General features: G+C 44.8%; 1 protein-coding gene across 1 annotated transcript in view; it reads left to right on the top strand.

Annotated features, from left to right (window-relative positions):
- The window catches only part of LOC128373839 (uncharacterized), a 47,240-nt gene extending 27,881 nt beyond the window's left edge, over positions 1-19,359 (top strand). The window contains exons 5-7 of the mRNA XM_053334034.1: positions 1,682-1,743; positions 4,077-4,247; positions 16,177-19,359. Of these exons, the coding sequence (XP_053190009.1) occupies positions 1,682-1,743; positions 4,077-4,247; positions 16,177-19,359 (3,416 nt within the window). The remainder of the gene's footprint in view (positions 1-1,681; positions 1,744-4,076; positions 4,248-16,176) is intronic.
- The last annotated feature ends 1,165 nt before the right edge of the window (positions 19,360-20,524 follow it).

The raw sequence follows: 20,524 nt of genomic DNA, 5'->3' as shown, positions 1-20,524 counted from the left end.
CATTTGATCCTGCCCCCCCTCTCTTATTCTCTCTCTCTCTTCCCACTGCCTCATTCTTTTTGATTAATGCATTAATGGCTAGCGATGAGAGTCCCATTACGCTGAGGCTCAGAGTGTGTATTTCATTTAGTGTGTGTGTGTGTGTGTGTGTGTGTGTGTGTGTGACACAGTCTGAGCAGGAAGTGTAATGTTTGCGAGCATCTCCCACCTTTCATCTCCCAATGAGCTGTCGCGTCGCTCTGCCCTCAGTGTGCCAGACTCAGACGCCAGGCCGCTTCAAAGGGCTCCTCTCTCTCTCTCTCTCTCTCTCTCTCTCTCTCCCTCTCTCTCTCTGTCTATCTCTACCTCTCTTTCTCTCTCTCTCTCTACCTCCCACTTTCTCTGTCTCTCGCCCACTTTCTCTCTCTACCTCTCTGTCTCTCTCTCTCTGTCTACCTCCCACTTTCTCTGTCTCTATCTCTCTCTTCCTCTTTCTCTCTCTCTCCCATTCTCTCTCTCTCTCTCCCATTCTCTCTCTCTCTCTCCCACTTTCTCTTTACCTCTCTCCCACTTTCTCTCTCTCTCTCCCTCCCACTTTCTCTCTCTCTCTCTACCTCCCTCTCTCTCTCTCACACACACACACACACACACTTTCTCTCTCCCATTCTCTCTCTCTCTCTCCCACTTTCTCTTTACCTCTCTCCCACTTTCTCTCTCTCTCTCCCTCCCACTTTCTCTCTCTCTCTCTACCTCCCTCTCTCTCTCTCACACACACACACACACACACTTTCTCTCTCCCATTTTCTCTCTCTCTACCTCTCTCTGTCTCTCTGTACCTCTCTCACACTTTCTCCCTTTCCTTCCCACTTTCTCTCTCTCTCTCTCTACCTCTCCCTCTCTCTGTCTCTATACCACTCTCTCTCACACTTTCTCTATCTCTAGCTCTCTCTCTCCCACTTTCTCTCTCTCCCACTTTCCTGCAAAATGGCCTCTTAATTCACCCTTCTTGCTGCCTTTCTCTCTGTGTTTTAATATTCCTGTGTATATATTATAGACTCTATAACTTCTAACACACACATGCTCCTCCTCTAGACTTTATTAATGACTGTAATACTGCAGCTTATCTGTGTGTTATCTTTCTTCATGTTTGCTCTCTATAATCTACTCTAAACTTTCCTCTCATCTTCTTTTAACATCATTCAAAGAAGGTTTCACTTTTCCACACATTTCTCTCCCCCCATGCATTATTTCATCATCTGTCTCTCTTCTTCTTCTTTTTCTTTTTTTTTTCGTAAAACACAATAAGCTCCATTCCTATTCCTTTTCCTTCTCTTCACCTCTTTATCTATTTCCTTCTCTTGCTTCTTCCCTTCCCCTCTGGTGATCAAACACCTTGCTCTCATAACAAAAGGAGCTGTAATCCCCCTTTTTTCTTCTTCTTCCCTTTTTTTTATTTTCTCCTCTACTGCTTTACTGTAAGTCTGTCTCTCCAGTGTATTCCCTTTCCTTAATTCCTCATCTTTCCCCTTTGCTCACCCTTTCTTTCTCTCCTGCCATTTGCCCATTCTTCCTCCTCCGCTATCTTCCTCCTGAACCTTGAACCTTTGCTTTTCTCTTCCATCCCGTCTCATCTTGTTTCATTTTTTCTGCTGCTATTTTTTGACCTTCTTGTTCTCCCTCCACCTTTTTTCTTTTCTTGCAGATGAGATTGATATGTTGGAGCGTCTCTGGCTGTCGGGTATCTGCCACAACGATAAGATCGAGGTATGACAACTTACACCTTTTCTTCTTCTTCATCAGCTTTTGGGGACACACTCAACCTCTTCACTGTTTTTAAGAATAAACTAAAAACTAATCAAACCTGAGTACCCGATACCCAGTCCTACCTTCAATGTAGTTTGTTCTGCATTTTGGTGTTCATCCCTGTTGTCCTCGAGTCAAGGAAGGGAGGGAGGAGAGGAGGAAGAAGGAAAGGAAGGAAGGAAAGAAGGAGGGAGGGAGAAAGGGAGGAAAGAAGGAGGAAGGGAGGGAGAAAGGGGAAGGGAGGAAGGAAGGAAAGGAAAAGAGGAAGGAAGCAAAGAAAGGAAATAAGTAATGGAAGGAAGGACAGAGGAAAGAAGGAAGAGAGGAAGATAGGGGGGAGGAAGGAAGGAAGGAAGGAAGGAAGGAGGAAAGAAAAGTATGAGGGAGGAAGAAAGGGGGATGGAGGAAGGAAAGAAGGAACGGAGGAAAGGAGGGAGGGAGGATGGACCGACGGAAGGATGGAAGGAAGGGAAGGACATGAACACACGTCCCTCATGTGAACCTAAATCTTTATTATAGAGCCTTCACATTGACTGAAGGATGTTTGTGAAACTGCATCAATTAAAGCGACTGAAGAAAACTCTCTTTTGTTAAACGTGAAGCAGATATTTAGTGGTGACTGACATGTTTGGATCTTTGCATCAGTGTGGTGAGTGTGGTGAGTGCGCTGGCTCTAAAGTATCACAGATGGGCGCTCTGACATCCACTGACAGCACAAGACTCTCTATTGTACTGCTGCTTGTAATTAACTTTTTATCTGCTGTCTGGGAGACAAATTGGCCCTCGTTAGTAATAAATACTCTCTCCCACCTCCCTTCCTCCCTTTCTCCCTTTCTCCCACCTCCCTTTCTCCCTTTCTCCCTCCTCTCTCCACTCCCTTCTCATATGCTTTCCTTTTTACCTCTTATGCCTTTTACTTTCCCCCTTCATCCCTTCTGTCTCCTCTCACCAACCATAACCTTTCCTTCTGGCTTTCTTTCTTTCCTTCCTCTCTTTCCTCCATTCCTCCTTTCCTTCCTCCATCCTCCTTCCTTCCTTCCTTCCTTCCTCCCTTCCTTCCTCTTTTCCTTTCCTTCCGTCTTCCTTCCTTCCTTTCCCTACCTTCCTCTCTTCCTTCCTTCCTTCTGTCCTCCCTCCCTCCCTCCTTCTCTCTTTCCCTCCTTTCCTTCCTTCTTTCCTCCCTCCCTCCCTCCCTCCTACCTTCCTTCCTTCTCACCCTCCCTCTTTTCCTTTCCTTCCGTCTTCCTTCCTTCCTTTCCCTTCCTTCCTCATTCTTTCCTCCCCCCTACCTTCCTCTCTTCCTTCTTTCCTCTGTCCTTCTTTCCTCCACTCCCTTCTCATATGCTTTCCTTTTTACCTCTTATGCCTTTTACTTTCCCCCCTTCATCCCTTCTGTCTCCTCTCACCAACCATAACCTTTCCCTTTCTTCTCCCTCCCTCCTTCCTTCTGGCTTTCTTTCTTTCCTTCCTCTCTTTCCTCCATTCCTCCATCCGCCTTCCACCATCCTCCTTCCTTCCTCCCTTCCTCTTTTCCTTTCTTCCCCCCTACCTTCCTTCCTTTCCCTTCTTTCCTCCCCCCTACCTTCCTCTCTTCCTTCCTCCTCCTCTGTCCTTCCTTCCTCCCTTCCTTCTTTCCTCCACTCCCTTCTCATATGCTTTCCTTTTTACCTCTTATGCCTTTTACTTACCCCCCTTCATCCCTCCTGTCTCCTCTCACCAACCATAACCTTTCCTTCTGGCTTTCTTTCTTTCCTTCCTCTCTTTCCTCCATTCCTCCTTTCCTTCCTCCATCCTCCTTCCTTCCTTCCTCTTTTCCTTTCCTTCCGTCTTCCTTCCTTCCTTTCCCTTCCTTCCTCCCCCCACCTTCCTCTGTCCTTCCTTCTTTCCTCCCCCCTACCTTCCTCTCTTCCTTCTTTCCTCTGTCATTCCTTCCTCCCTTCCTTCTTTCCTCCACTCCCTTCTCATATGCTTTCCTTTCTTTCTTTCCTTCCTCTCTTTCCTCCATTCCTCCTTTCCTTCCTCCATCCTCCTTCCTTCCTTCCTCCCTTCCTCTTTTCCTTCACTTCCGTCTTCCTTCCTTCCTTTCCCTTCCTTCCTCCTTCTTTCCTCCCCCCTACCTTCCTCTCTTCCTTCTTTCCTCTGTCCTTCCTTCCTCCCTTCCTTCTTTCCTCCACTCCCTTCTCATATGCTTTCCTTTTTACCTCTTATGCCTTTTACTTACCCCCCTTCATCCCTTCTGTCTCCTTTCACCAACCGTAACCTTTCCCTTTCTTCTCCCTCCCTCCTTTCTCCAGGTAATGAGCAGTAAGCTGGACATAGACAACATGGCAGGGGTCTTCTATATGCTGCTGGTGGCGATGGGTCTCAGCCTCTTGGTATTTGCCTGGGAGCATCTTGTGTACTGGAAGCTACGGCACTGCGTGAAGCGATCAGGCGGGATGGACTTCCTCCTGGCTCTCAGCAGGGTAAGAGAGGGCAAGACGAACAAAAGAAACAATTAACTGATTATAAATGGTTTCACTTTTGGCTTCTTCCCAACAACCATTACCTCTGATTCGTCCACTTTTTTTCTGACATGCAATTAACCAGGGTTCAGAAATGTAGACCTGTGTGTCATCTGCATACCATTGTGAAACCAACAGCAACATGCACAGTCAGCATAATGATTAATTTTGGGATACAACACATAATATACTATCTTTCTTGCCAAGTTTTTGACTCTCCCAAGCAAACATAACCTCAAATGTGTCCACTTTTTTCTGACGTGCAATTAACTAGGGTTCAGAAATGTAGAATTGTTTATCATCTGCATACAAAACAAAACAGATACCATTGTGAAACCAACTTCAACAAGCACAGTCAGCATAATAATTAACCCAATGAATCCCAAATCCTACAGGTGGGATCAAAATAGCACTTATTTTTAAATGACTGGCATTTACAACCCATTTGTCCAATCCAAAAACTAATAAGAAACTGGCGTAATCGACAGATTCTCAAGTTTCTGAGGGTACTTCAATGAAAATGTGACAGAAGCAAAAAAACGACCAGAAACTGCTTGGGATTCAGAGAGTTAACTCATTACTCTCGCCAACTTCTTGCCAACTTTTTGACTCTCCCCAGCAAGGATAACCTCAGATTCGTCCACTTTTTTCTGACATGCAATTAACTAGGGTTCAGAAATGTAGAATTTTTTATCATCTGCATACAAAACAAAACAGATACCTCCTACCGGCGGGATCAAAATACCACTTATTTTTAAATGACTGGCATTTACAAACCATTTGTCCAATCCAAAATGTTTTAAAAACTGGCGTAATCGACAGATTCTCAAGTTTCCGAATGAACAGTGAGTAAAAATATGACAGAAGCAAAAAAACGACCAGAAACTGCTTGGGATTCAGAGAGTTAACTCATTACTCTCACCCTTGCCAACTATTTGCCTCTCCCCAACAACCATAACCTCTGATTCGTCCACTTATTTCAGACATGCTATTAACCAGGGTTCAGAAATGTAGAATTGTGTGTCATCTGCATACCAAATAAAACAGATACCATTGTGAAACTTCAACATGCACAGTCAGCATAATAATAATTAACTTTGGGACACTGTCACACCACATAATAAACCTTCTCTCAACAGACCTCTTCAGTGGAAACAAAACAGTCAGTTAACTTAATCTCAATACACTTTTTAAGAAGTTAGTATGCATTACAGATGGACTGCAACACTTGAAAACACAATATGATGAAATACAATTAAAATTCAAGACAGGACAGAATCCAGTAATAAGAAAAGTGCAGGTTTTTCAAACAGGGATTAATTATCTAACTGTTGATGAAGTGAAGATGGATTGTTTTACATAGTACTCTCGATATAATGGTCTCAGTGGTGTTTTGCCTGTCTGTTCAAGTGCAGTAAATTATTCCACAAGAGTGAAGCTTTGTATGAAAAAGCTACCAAAGGACTGCTTATTAATCTTTGGGCTGAGAGAAGCTGCCTTGGGTTTATGAAAGTCTTTCTGCTTTGGGGTTAAATCTGGAGGGCAGGATTGCAAATTAGAAGATATGTGAATTCAAGAAATACTTTTTTATGTCTAGCATGCATGTCCTTATATGAAGTGGTCCGCAGTTCTTTATGCAAACTTCACACAACCTCAAGACAGACGAAATAATACCAGAGACAAAACACAACAAACAACAAATATTAATCGCCAAGAGATATAAAAACTACATCAAAAGTTCTGCCAGATGAAAACCAAAGGAAAGGAAAGGAAAGGAACTCGAGGCATGAGAGTTTTTAAAGAAACAAAATCACTTCAGCGAAACCCTACAGCAGCTGATCTCGTTGATTTGTACACCCTCAGCCTGAGAGGGGAGAACTAATCAGTGAGGTCAGCTGCAGATTCATGAAACAGTACTTGAGAGGTCATTGATAACCCTCCTTGTTTTTCAATCAACCATGCAACTTTTGTCCTCCTGGGTCAAATCGACCTGAAGGTACAAAGGTATTATAATTCTGTCTGACCTTTTTCACCAACTTCATTCGAACCTATTACCACAGGTTTTACACATATTTTTTGGCAATTATGGTCAATAGGCATCATTGAAATTAAAGTATACATCATTCTTGAGTTAGTGCCTCTTGTCCTTCTGGGTCTCTCCTATCCTTCCTCTCCCTCCTCTCAACCCTAACCAGTCGAGGCAGATGTTCTCCCACTCTGAGTCTGGTTCTGAGGTTTCTTCCTGTTAAAAGGGAGTTTTTTCTCTCCACTGTCGCCAAGTGCTTGCTCATGTGGGAATGTTGAGTCTCTTTAAAATTAAAACCTGAAGAGTTCGGTTTAGAAACTGCTCTATGTGCCTTGAGATAACTTTGTTGTGATTTGGCGCTATATAAATAAAGATTGATTGGGTTAAAATTGACTGAAAAGTGTACAAGCCATTAGGACTCTAACCCCTTATATAGAATAAACTGACCAAGTGAAACATTGGTAATTGGTTGGGTGTTCCTACATAAAGAAAATAAACCAACTAAACCATGATTCAGTTTGATCTAGAGCAAAAATACCAGTTTTTGTCAGACTAAGGTTAGACATTTGGTCTGGTCCATGTAATTTTCAGATCAAACTGAAAAGTCAGAAAGCATTGAATGAAATGAGGTAGTTGTGAAAGAGCCTTAAGACATTGCTAAGATACAGATTGCACAAAAGTAGGCACTTGTTTCTGGCATTCACCTGGGGACTAGGACATCGAGCCAAGAAGGGAAACACTGATGTACTTATCCTTGGCTTCATACCTTTGGGAGCCCAAAGGGTCCAAGGTGTAGAGTGCTCACTTAGCTGCTGCTCAGCTATTTTCTTAGAGAGTCCATTCAGTTCTTGTAAGTTCAGTTCAGCCTGAAGTCATGGAAATACTTACAGGGGTTGAAGGGAAAGAGTATGATAATGAGGAAAGACTGGAGAGAAAAGAACGAAGAGGAGGAAGTATCAAGAAAGGGATGGATGGTGTGACGTGAGTGGGGGGGGGGGGGGGTAAGAAGACGTGGGAAGGTATTGGAGTGAAACTTTAAGATAAGAGGAGAGCAGAGTCGGCTGAGGAGACAGCAGAGTTAGCGGTGTATAGCAGGTGTTGGAGGGAAGCCAAAAGGGAGGTGAAGGAAGCACAGAAAAGGCAGAGACAAAAAAAAAGAAAGGAGGAGGAGGGAGGATGCAGGCAAGGTGGAGGGGAGTGGAGACTGTTGAAGTGGGAAATGGGCTTCATAGAGGCTTGGCGAGATATTCTTGTTTGTCGGAGGATACTGTGATGGAATGCTTGGTGTGTAAATACCTGTGGTTTGTAAGGGTGACACCGCCTTGTTGTAGCGACAACAAAAGATTGTGATTTATTACCCTGCTGCTCCCTGACAAAGCAGAGTCAATGGAGGGAAAGAACAAAACATCACAGATATGGTATATGCTTTTCAACATATTAGAAAACTCTTGTCTAAAGATGGATTCAGCACCCAGCTACCTCAGACCCAATCTAAGCGATGGTTCGGCGTAATTTCAACCTAATCTAAACACCGTCTCAGCCCTTTTTTTTTTCATTTGGTCGCAAATTAGTGGAGTTAGAGCTATCAGGCGCTAACGGGACCACTAGTGTATCTGGTAAATGACCCCACTAATAATGCCTGGATTGTTATCAAACTTCTACAGTAGTACAAATAGGGTCTTTACTCATAAATCAATGCATTGGAAAGTTTGTAAGTACACCAAGAGTTTATTAAAATAACACTTACCTGATGGCTTTTACTCTGCTGCTACTGCTAAAGCTGACCAAATGAAAAAAAGGGCTGAGGGGGTGATTAGATAGACGTCATGGTGCATATGGCGCTAGGTCGAAATAACGCCGAACCATTGCTTTAAATTATACTAACACACACGCACATACTGTAATCAAGTGACATTAAACCTACAGAAACATTGCAATAATAGTCAGACTGTGTGTGAGAGCAGCAGGTGAGCCAACTGTCATTGCAGCTGTAAATCAACTCCCACACTGCAGACATCAAAGCTACTAACAAAAAGAAAAAGAAAAAAAAGACTGACTTAGTATTTCTAGAGAGAAGTTGACTTCATTTGGAGCCGGGGGGTTTTTGGAGCCAGCATCTAGTGACTGTCGATAGCATTGCACTTTATGATACTTCCATATTGGCTTAAGTGTGGTAGATGCAGCTTGAGTCTAGAAGAAGTACATAATGACTAATTCAACAATAAATAGTTGTAGCCTTGAAGCAAGTCTACCCATACAGAAAACATCTTTAAAAAAAGTTAATGTGCAGATCATCTTTATAATAATAAACCAGGGGGCAACTTATTTTTGAATCAAAAATGACTCAGCACGTTTCATCAATGTATAAGGAACACAATGACGAAATTCTTAAAGTTTATAGATAAATATCTGCCAATGGAATAAAAGCAATGTTTGAAAGTACTATATACACTATATACTGTATCCTCCAACCTGAACATGCACATGAAAATTGATGCTTGATAGACCGACTTAGTATTTCTAGAGAGAAGTTGACTTCATTTGGAGCCAGCATCCAAATAGTAGTGACTGTCGATAGCAGCAAATCTTTAAAAAAACGATTTTAACTCGAGCTCACGGCCAAACCGTAAAAAGGAGACAAATAATTTTTTGTCAAAATGTAGACACAGGTGTTGGGATTCATAAAATGTGATGTCGACAGGTGGGGTCTGCACAAAATTTAAACGGGGGGGCAGAGAGCGGCAGCAATACCTGTCTCACTCCCCATTGACCCTAATGTAATCGTCTTTTTAAGGAATATCTGAATAAAATAAACACTGTCAGAATCTGCAGGGTTCTGTGTCTCTCAAGGTGTTTTCGGTTTTTGGACAGGAGTTACGGTTTTCTCACAGTTTGCAATTGTTCGGGACTTTGTCAGAAGCCAAATTCTGGGGGGATTTTGAGAATTTCCAAGCAGATTCTCACACATCGCCGTAGTAACCGTAGGGCCTTAGCTGCCCTTAGCAACCGTTGGGCCATAGCAACCTGTTGCTGGGCAGAAACTGAGCTACTTTTTTGAGATTGGCTAATTCCTGTCTGTCTGTTTTTGCCAGCTAACCGAGCTCGGCCGCGCTGCTTTATGACTCAAAAATGACTCAGCACTTTTCATCAATATATGAACAGCACAATAACGAAATTCTTAAAGTTTATAGATAAATATCTGCCAATGGAATAAAAGCAATGCTTGAAAGTACTATATACTGTATCCTCCAACCTGAACATGCACATGAAAATTGATGCTTGATACTGCCTCAAGTACAATTTACTAAACACACTCTACTGTTTTATATATAATATTAATTGACCATGTGAGATGAAGAGCCATTGTGTCCTCCACAGTCTCTGATAGCCACACAGATATTCCCTGGTAGAGTTACCTTCAATTTCACCTCTCTTCATACATTCAACATCTTTTCTTGCATGAGCAAACTCAACTCTTATCAGTAGCATTCCTCATCCTGAGAATTTAAAACATCATATCCATGCAAAGGGCACTCCCAAAACCAGTTAGGGGTCTATCTCCCAAGCTGTATCATGTGCTTGACTTTAAAGCCTCTGCAGCTGGCCTGTGTGTGTGGCTCGCTTTAACCCAATCAGTGACTCACCCAAGTTTCAATTTCACAGTGGGCTGCGTCCCCATGCTTTGCGGACTGTGATAGCACTTCTGCCACTAGGACTGTTTCATGATTCATGTGTCTGGAAGGGCCATTATTACAGTCTCTCCATCAGATTTGTGTTACCCAGTAGGAAACAGAGAGATTTACCGGAGGCCCCCGCGCATATTTTGTCATTAAGATGTGACAGATATCGATGATATTACAAATTATCTTCGTGAATGTGAGGGATAACAGAGTCTTTGTTATTTACATGGCCCTCCTCAGTACTGGTAATTGAGTGTCATCTATCTACAGCAAGGTGTAAATACACAAAGGTACAGAAGAAAGAGCGTAGATAAATTCTGCTTAGGGTTTGAGACGTAAAGAGATATCAAGAGGAACTTATAATTAACACATATTCCAATCCAGACTATTTGATTTCACCATTTCATGTTTTATTCATATTAAGCACAGTTTGAATATTGTCACTGAGATGGAAAAAAAGCAAGAATGATGATTTAAAGCAGGGGTGTCAAACATGCGGCCCGTGGGCCAGAACCCTGGCCCGCCAAGGGGTGCAATCCGGCCCACTTTCCTTACTGTGTTCTTTTCCTTCCTTCCTTTCTTCCTTCTGTCCTTCTTTCTATTGTCCTTCCTCCCTTCCTTTTTTCCTTTCTTCCTTCCATCTGTCCTTCCTACCTTCCTTTTTTCCTTTCTTTGTTCCTTTCTTCCTTCCATCTGTCCTTCCTCCCTTCCTTTTTTCCATTCTTCCTTCCTTCCTTCCTCTCTTCCTCTATTTCTCCCATCTGTCCTTCCTTCTTTCCTTCCTTCTGTCTGTCCTTCCTACCTTTCTTCCCTCTTTCCTTTTGTCTGTCTGTCTTTCCTTCCTTCCTTCCTTCCTTCCTCCCTCCCTCCCTCCCTTCCTTCCTTCCTCCCTTCCTTTTTTCCTTTCTTCCTTCCATCTGTCCTTCCTCCCTTCCTTTTTTCCTTTCTTCCTTCCATCTGTCCTTCCTTTTTTCCTTTCTTTGTTCCTTTCTTCCTTCCATCTGTCCTTCCTCCCTTCCTTTTTTCCATTCTTCCTTCCACATGTCCTTCCTCCCTTTTTTCCTTCCTTCCTTGCTTCCTTCCTCTATTTCTCCCGTCTGTCCTTCCTTCTTTCCTTCCTTCTGTCTGTCCTGCCTACCTTTCTTCCATCTTTCCTTTTGTCTGTCTGTCTCCCTCCCTCCCTTCCTTCCTTCCTCCCTTCCTTCCTCCCTCCCTCCCTCCCTTCCTTCCTCCCTCCCTCCCTCCCTCCCTTCCTTCCTTCCTTCCTTCCTTCCTTCCTTCCTCCCTCCCTCCCTCCCTTCCTTCCCTTCCTCCCTCCCTCCCTCCCTCCCTCTCTTCCTTCCTTCCTTCCGTCTTTTTAATGATCCGACCCACATGAGATCAAATTGGTGTGCATGTGGCCTTTGAATGAAAATGAGTTTGACACTCCTGATATAAAGAGTGTTCCCACCGAGCACGTTTGGAGCAGTTCATTAAAACCACGTGAGGATAATCTTTTTGAGCTCAAGTGGTAACAAATAACAGCAACACATGGAAACGTCCTAATATGTCTTATAGTCAGGACGACAGGAAATGACTGCAAAATACACAATTTTCCGTGACTGACAAGATTAGTCCCTTCTGCATAATGAGGATAATACTCATTCATATTCATTTCAAAATTCCTCTTTTCAAGTCATTTATACCTGAAATTTTTTTCTTGTTTCCTTAAAAAGAATTTAATTTCTATTGTAAATAGGTTGAAATTATCTTACCCAGAAATAAGGTTTTTAGGATTTGATTATAGACTGACTTTGATTAGTTAATCTTCATGAACACTAAAGAAGAGGTTTAAAGTACAGGAAGTTTAGCTAAAGTTATAGGACTCCCTGCTGATACCAAATAATTTTTAATTAACAATTAATTAAATAAAGTTAACCCTATAATGCCTGAACCATCAAATAATTGCCAGAAAATTAAAATTCTTTGAAACTAGAGCTTGTTGCACCTTCTGACAAGTAATTAAAAAACATTAATTAAATAATACTTTGATTTGTATCATATTTGATAAAAAACTTTTTTGCAATTTATTATTCATAGCATGATTTTTTTTAAACACATGAAAACATATTGAATACAACTTTTTTAAGGTCCTGCATGTTAATTAGGGCTGTCAGCGTTAACGCGTTAATCGCGATTCGATTAATGCAATCCATAACGCATTAATTTTTTTAAAATCACATTTTAATGTTGCAAGCCTTTTTGTCCCTTCTACTCCCCCGTAGACGGCTCCTCTAGCTGTAGCGCTATGCTTTGAAGTGGCCTCCTGCAGTAAACCTACCGCGCTGATGGAAAGTAAGAGAGCTACTGGACTTTTGAACGGCTTGTTTAACTTTAAAACACTTCCAGACGCTTCAGTTGACAAGTCAAAAGTAAAATGCAACCTGTGTCAAACGGAGTTTAACTACCACCGGAGTACGTAGAGTTTGAGTTAGCACCTCCACGCTAAACACCCAGGTGCAGCCAAGCGAGCCTCAGCTCCACCAAAGGACCATTTTGGAGTGTGGGAGTCGCAGCAGAGCCGTGATTGAATAATTATTAAAATTATTGAATAATAAAATGAAAATTGACAGATTTACAGACTTCTATACCTGCTGTATCTAATTTGATACACACATTTTCAACAGGAATTTACCATAAAATAAGCCACAAAACATTGCATTGGTTTATCTTTGTACTACATGTATCTCATTGTATATACATCAGGTTTTCAGGAATGAAATAGGTCTCTAAAACTCACGTATCCAATATGATAAACAGGGTTAAAACCAAAAAAAGAAGAACACTGGACATTTTAATCTGGATTATTTTATGCTCTAGGAAAAGACAGAAAGAGGACACATGATGGATCATTCTGTTTGGGTTAAGTAAGCATGCTGAAAAGGTGATTCTCTTAACCCTCCTGTTGTCCTCTAGTCAAGGAGGGAAGGAAGGAAAGGAAGGAAGGGAGGAAGAAGGAAGGATGGAAGGAAGGGAGGGAGGGAGAAGGAAGGGAAGGAGGGAGGGGAGGAAGCAAGGGAGGAAGAAGGAAGGAAGGAAGGACGGACGGAGGGAAAGAAAGAAGGAGGGAGGGAGGAAGGAAGGAGGGAAGGAAAGAAAGAACGAAAGAGGGAGGGAGGGAGGAAGGAAAGAAGGAAGAGGAGGGAGGGAAGGAAAGAAGGAGGGAAAGGAGGAAGAAGGAAGGAAAGTAGGAAAGAAGGAGGGAGGGAGGAAGGAAGGACAGAAGGAAGGAAGAAAGGGTGATGGAGGCAGGAGAGGAAGGAAAGAAAGAACAAAAGAGGGAGGGAAGAAGGAAGGAAGAGAGGAAGGAAGGAAGGAAAGAAGGAAGGAAGGAAGGAAGGAAGGAACAGTCAAAACAGAACAGACGGGTCAATTTGACCCAGGAGGACGACAGGACCATTTGTTTTATTGGCAAAGTGAGAAAAAATAATAGGTTTTGGTTGCTTTGCCTCATCTCCAGGAGCTGTATATCCCTCTACGATTGTTTTCCACAGTGCTTTTCTCGAAACCTCAGCCCTGCTCCAGCTGAGTGATGCTTTGTTTACTGAAAGCTTTTGTTTGGTTTGATAGTGTGTGGAAAAACTGACACTCCGAGAGGCTTGGTAAACTCACCTAAAGTTTTTCTCGAAAACTCATTAATATTTAACGGTCAGTTGTTTGTCTTTGTAGAGGAGTCGCGGTGACACAATAAACCTGAAGTAGAGAGAGAGGGAAACCACCTGGAGCAATTTCACCGCATGTTGAGAGAAAAGAATAAAGATTGATCATTCTCTCTTTTTTTCAAAATGGAGTCTATTTTCATGAAATGTGTTGAGCCAATTAAGTAACACAGATAAAAGCGCTGAATAAAGATAAAGGAAAATAGGATAGAGGATGAATAAAAATACCAAGTTGTAGCCCAGATAAGTTTAAAATCTGTCCTGATGTGACAGCGAATCAAAGGTTTAACTGTTTATAGCAGCAGGTTAACAGAAATGTGACTTCTGCATAGCCTCTAAATCAGAGGTGTCAAACTCATTTTCATTCAAGGGCCACAAACAGCCCAATTTGACCTCATTAAAAAGATGGATGGAAGGAAAGAAGGAAGGAAGGAAGGAAGGTGAGAAGGAAACATAAGGAAAAGGAAGAAAGGATAGGTGGAAGGAAGAAAGGAAAGATTGGAAAAGAAGACAGGGAGGAAAGATGGAAGGAAGGAAGGGAGGAAGGACAGATAGAAGGAAGGAAAGAATAAAATTGAGGAAGGAAGAAAGGAAAGATTGGACAAGAAGACAGGGAGGAAAGATGGAAGGAAGGAAGGGAGGGAGGGAGGACAGATGGAAGGATGGGTGGAAGGAAGGAAGGAGAAGAAGACAGGAAGGAAAGATGGAAGGGAGGAAGGAAAGATGGAAGGAAGGAAGGTGAGAAGGAAAGATAAGGAGAAGGAAGAAAGGACAGGTGGAAGGAAGGAAAGAATAAAATTGAGGAAGGAAGAAAGGAAAGATTGGAAAAGAAGACAGGGAGGAAAGATGGAAGGGAGGAAGGACAGATGGAAGGATGGGTGGAAGGAAGGAAGGAGAAGAAGACAGGAAGGAAAGATGGAAGGATGGGTGGAAGGAAGGAAGGAGAAGAAGACAGGAAGGAAAGATGGAAGGATGGGTGGAAGGAAGGAAGGAGAAGAAGACAGGAAGGAAAGATGGAAGGATGGGTGGAAGGAAGGAAGGAAGGAAGGAGAAGAAGACAGGAAGGAAAGACGGAAGGAAGGAAGGAAGGAAGGACAGATGGAAGGAAGTAAGAAAAAAAGACAGGGAAGGAAAGTGGGCTGAAGTGGACCCCTCGGCGGGCCGGTTCTGGCCCACGGACCGCATGTTTGACACCCTTACTCTAAATGCTAATAGAATAACTCTAGATATTCCCCTCTGTTACCCCATTTGACTAAAATAGACAAAAGCAGTAATAATGTTGGGATGTAGTCTGTATCTGTAGTCTAATACCATAACCATAGTCTCTTATCATGGAGCAGTTTTAAACATTTAAAGGGAGAAAAAGACAATAAAGTTATTTGGCTTTTAAAATCATAAATATAAGTCTTGGTGAAAATCATATTTGAAAAATGCCATTTGGAGCTCAAACATGCTGTAGTTAACTATGTCTGTTCTTACTTAGATAGACTGTGGTGTATAATAAGCAGCTCATTTTTGCTTTCTCTCCATTATTTTCCCATTAGAGGTAGAGAGGAGAACCTGTAAACTCTTATTAACCCTTGTGTCGTCCTCCCGGGTCAAATTGACCCTGTTTGTTTTTACTGTTCCTCCCTCCCGTCTGTCCTTCCTCCCTCCCTTCTTCTTTCCTTCCCTCCTTCCTTCCTTTCCTTCCTTCCCCCTTCCTTCTCTCTTTCTTTCCTCCCCCCTACCTTCCTCCCTTCCTCTGCCCTTCCTCCTTCCATCCTTCCTTCCCTCCCTTCCTTCCTTTCCTTACCTCCCTTCCATCCTTCCTTCCTCCCTTCCATCCTTCCTCCCTTCCATCCTTCCTCCATCCCTTCCTTCCTCCATCCTTTCCTTCCTCCACCCCTTCCTTCCTCCACCCCTTCCTTCCTCCATCCCTTCCTTCCTCCATCCCTTCCTCCATCCTTTCCTTCCTCCATCCATCCCTTCCTCCACCCCTTCCTTCCTCCATCCCTTCTTCTTTCCTTCCCTCCTTCCTTCCTTCCCCCTTCCTTCTCTCTTTCTTTCCTCCCCCCTACCTTCCTCTGCCCTTCCTCCTTCCATCCTTCCTTCCCTCCCTTCCATCCTTCCTTCCTCCCTTCCATCCTTCCTCCATCCCTTCCTCCATCTTTTCCTTCCTCCATCCATCCCTTCCTCCATCCCTTCCTTCCTCCATCCCTTCCTTGACTCAAGGACAACAGGAGGGTTAAACTCAGTGAACTAGTGCATGCAGAAACAAAATGCATAAAAGCTAAAATAATGAGGTTTATATACTGTAATTCATTCAAGTCCATGTTGATTCTCAGCTGTTCTATAGGTTTCCTTTTTAAACTTGTGAAGGTAGAGATGTCCGTCCCTCTTTCTTTCTTCCTGTCTCTTACACATAGACACACACACACTGCTTCCTTATCATACTTGGCAGCCTGCAAGTCTAATTACAATCTGTCTTTCATCTCTCCACCCAGGGGATGTACAGTTGCTGCCAGTTTGAGGATGAAACAACACCAGGAGGCAGCTCTTTGCCCCAGTACCACACTGTGACCACCATGCCTGCTCCGCCCCAACAGCACCTTGTTACAGCCACGATAAACAACACAACTGCCATCGCCATGGTGCAGCAGCAACAGCAGCAGAAGCACCACCAAAAACAGCAACAAGGGCAGACTTATACCACCATGCTACCTGGATCGCCGCCAACTACGGGACATTCGGCAATGGCTCTAGGACCCTCAAATAGCCCCCTACTTGAAGGGCCTATGCCCTGTTCAACCTTTTTGCCTCGCCACGATCGCCGACTCGCCGTGGTCGATCGTTGGAATTGGCAGAAAACAGAGAAAGTCATGAGCGCAGGCAGTGGCACGGGCGTGGGTGTTGGGGGAATAGCAGGAGGGATCACTGAACTCCAAGCTCAGCAGCAGTATCAGCCGAATCTTGGACAACACTGGAAAATGCAAGGAGGAGTTGTAAGTGGAGCAGGGGTAGGAGGAGGTGACACTGGGTTAGATGAGTATAAGCGCTACTATGGTCCTATAGATCCAGAGGGGTTAGGAGCTAACTCAGACCAACAGGCTGGAGGCACCCAACAGACTCCCAAAGCTAACCCTCGAGGCCCCAAAGCCTCAGGAATGCCACGATTGCCTCCTAAAGGACCCCAACAAGGCCCAACACACTTAATCGCTAAGCCTCCTCCACCGCTCCCATCCTCACCGCGAAGGCCTCCCTTCTGGCGACGAGGAAGCTTAGCTCAGACCAGGAGAAAAGGCTCAGGTGGACCGTTGTATGAGAATATACTCCCACTGGGAAGGCGAGGAGGTGGCAGGTACGGAGCAGGCGATGGAGGCGGGAGGAGAGGGCGACGTCCTCCTCCACCTCCTCCTCTGCCTGTCCCTCTTTCCTCCCCGACACACACTCCTACCACTCCCTCGTCCCCATGCCGTTTCTACTCCACCTGCTCCAGTGCTTCGTCCTCTTCCTCCTCCTCATCGTCATCGTCATCCTCTTCATCGTCCTCTGTCTCACTCTCCCGGTCTAATTCCCCCTCTTCCTGCTCTAGTGACAGCTCCTACAACTCCTCGCTGAGTTTCCGGTATCGGGCAGGCGACCGGGAGTTTACGGTGGATGATGACATTGAGTCAGATCTTCTTACAGAGGAGTCCAGCCTCCTTCTGGGGTCTCGGCGAAAGATTCGTTCCCGCCGCATGTCGTCACGATCATTGCCTTGCAGCCCGCCACCTCCACCGATCCCGCCTCGGAAACCTCGTCCTCAGAGAGATTACGGCAGAGAGAGGACGGGCAGCCAGCTGGCCCAGTTACAGGAGTGGTGGGCATCATGGGGCGATAGAGAACGAGTTAGGGGAGGGACGACAGGACGGGGGGATGGAGGAGCCGGTAGAGAGGAGAAGAGGCACCACAAAGAGCGGGAGCATGAGAGGAAGAGGAGGAAGAAGGGCCGAAAGAAGAAGAAGAGGGAAGAGAGGGAGAGAGAAAGGGAGCGGAAGAGGCGCAAAGCAAAGAAGAAGAAAAAGAAAGACGACAAGATGAGGAAGAGAGAGCGGAAGAGGTCCGAGCAGGAGGGAGGAGATGCCGATAAAAGAGAGGAAGCCAAATCAGGGACACCAGACTACCCATCATACCCAGCCCTGAGGCGAGAGTCCTTTCGGAAGAAGAGCGAGAGCTCAATCAGAAGCTACGGATGGAACATCCCGGGTGATGATGAGAGGAAAGAAAGAGAAGAGAAAGAGAGGGATGATGGCGATGACAGCAGAGGGAAGGAACGGCACCCGAGGCGAAGGAACAGCAAACACTATCACAGCTCTAGCAGTAAGCCTTCAACATCCGTCAAGTTTTGGGGAGGGGGCAACCCGTCCTCTGACATTCCATCCGCTTTCTTGCCCTTGTTGCCTGTCACCTCTAAAAGGAGGAAGAGTAAAAGCTCAGACAGAGATGCTGTAGGAATGGAAGGAGAGAGGAAGCCATTGCTGGGGCGGGACGGGAGAGGTGAGATACACTCCAAGGAGGGCTTGTCCTTCCACGAGTGGGGGTCCGATGTAGAGGATGACGAAGAAGATTCTGAGCAGGAGAGAAGGAAAGCGGAGCGCGGTAAGAGGCGTGGAGGAGGAAGGACAATGTCAGATGAGGAGAGGGAACGCGATAAGGTAGTCGGGATATATTCTGATGACGACGGTTCTTCGGGAGAGTTCGGGAAGTTTGAGAGATACTGGGAGGATCATGAAGGCCGGTCGGTAGGAGGGATCGGAGGAGGGGGTTGGTTTTTTAGTACTTACCCCTCCAGGGATAAAGCCGGCAGCATCAACAGTAGAGATGACCTATTCCTGGAGCGAGGAGAGAGGTGGGGGACGGGAGAAAGTGGATGGGGGTCTAGTGGAGGTGGTGGTGGTGGTGGAGGACGAGGAGATGGAGGAGAAAGAGTATGGGGATCAGGATCGCACTGGCCCCCGCCTCCTCTCACACCCCCACCTCCTCGACGATACTGGTCTGTGGACAAACTCCACATACAGGACGAGAAGAAGAGTAAACGTAAGTCAAAGGACAAGGGGAGAGGGCAAGCAGCTTGTCCCTCCTATCATTCCCCCCGACACCATCCGCACCCCCATTCCGCCAAATGGGCTCGCATAACCTCGCGAAGCCAGGAAGAGCTCTACCACCACTGCCAGAGTTTTGGTGGTCCCCTAAAGTCTAAACATGACTCCTCATCCTCCTCCAAACAGGATCGCTCACAAAACCCATCCAAATCCGGCAGCCAGTCAAACCTTAGTATCCAGCAGCGGACACAGAGGACAGATAGGGATCGAGATCGAGGAAGGCTACCATCCCCGCCTTCTGCCCTCTTACCTAACTTGCCACCCCCACTTCCTGCCCTCCCAGCTCCCCCATCCTCATCTCACCCCATCCACGTACCTCCCCCTACCTCTTCCTCTTCTGTGTCCTCCCCGTCCGTGGTCTCATCCACACCAGGGGCGCCCCAGCCCTCCATGGCTTCGGCAAGTGCCAAACTGCAGTACCAGAGATTGCGCTCTGTACCCCAGCCCCAGAGGTTTCCCCAGTCCCCTCACTTACCCCTAAAAGCCAAGAGCCTCTGCTCCCGAAGGGGCTCAGCCCATTTCTCCAGTGTGGAGAGCGAGGTTTGAAGTTCAACTTAAGTATCAAACGTCATGAGAGAGTCCTGCAAAGTAGACGCTAAGCAGGTGATCTGGATTTGATTCTGCCCGGCAGCAAACATGGCTGTACAGTCGAACCAGTACAGTACACGCACTGAGCCCTTTCCTAAAGTTCTGCACAAACAAACAAACAAACAAACAAACAAACCAGAAAGCCAAACAAATCCAATGAGGGATGTCAAAGGAAAACAGGAGCACTCTAGCTGTTGTTTCCTTTGGTTCCTCTCAGTATGTGAAAGACTACAATCTACAGCAACCACTGAACTGGGTTAACCAATAACACTAAAAGCAAATCGGACATTAAAACTGGTACAACTGAAGGAGACTCCTTTGCTACAGACAGTAAAGGGCTTTGGATGTTGAGGCAGAGCAGTTTGTATTCAAAGGATTCTTAATGCTTACTGAGGGCTCAGGAACTTTGTAGTACTGTATGCCTGCTGCTCTTGGAAGCCTTTAACACAGAACAGTTTTCTTATTTTTTCCCTTAAAACAAATTGCTTACCCCTATTTTCCTTTTTCCTTAACAAACTGTTTACACCCCCGCAGAACTGTGACGCCCACCAGAGGCACCTTTTGTTGTGTATGATCAATATCCTCTTGTTTAGAGGAAGAGGAGGGTGATAACCGCCTCTTCCTCTCTGTGTTATCCATGCAACCTCTCTTGTTCTCTTCTCTTTTGTTCTCTCCTATCTTTCACCCCCCCTCCCCCCTCCTCCTTTTCTTCTCACCTCCTCTGCCTAATTTTCTCTGCTTTCACCTTTCTTACGTTATTCACGTGTGTCTACTTTCTCCACATCTCTCTTGTCATCTTCCTCACCTGTCCTCCCTCCTCTTGGCTCCTCTCCTTGATGTGATTATTCTGTGCGTCTGTGCTTTTCTGTGTTTGTATTCTTGACAACAGGGTAAGTCAACTGTGACTGATATTCTACTGGCTTAATGAAAAGCTGAGTGCCAAACTTAAGCAGAGCTCAACATCAATCTGTACAACGTTAGATGCTGTGTTTCCTTTTTATCTTGCAGAGTATTCCATCATCTTGGAAATATACGCATACACACATGAACACACATAAAACACCTGCAGACACGCAAATTCCAACAAGTCAATTCATCTATTCTACTTTCTCGAGCAATACAT

This window comes from Scomber japonicus, chromosome 15 (assembly GCF_027409825.1).
Source record: "Scomber japonicus isolate fScoJap1 chromosome 15, fScoJap1.pri, whole genome shotgun sequence".
NCBI classification, from domain to species: domain Eukaryota; kingdom Metazoa; phylum Chordata; class Actinopteri; order Scombriformes; family Scombridae; genus Scomber; species Scomber japonicus.
This window is presented reverse-complemented; position numbering and strand designations above follow the sequence as displayed.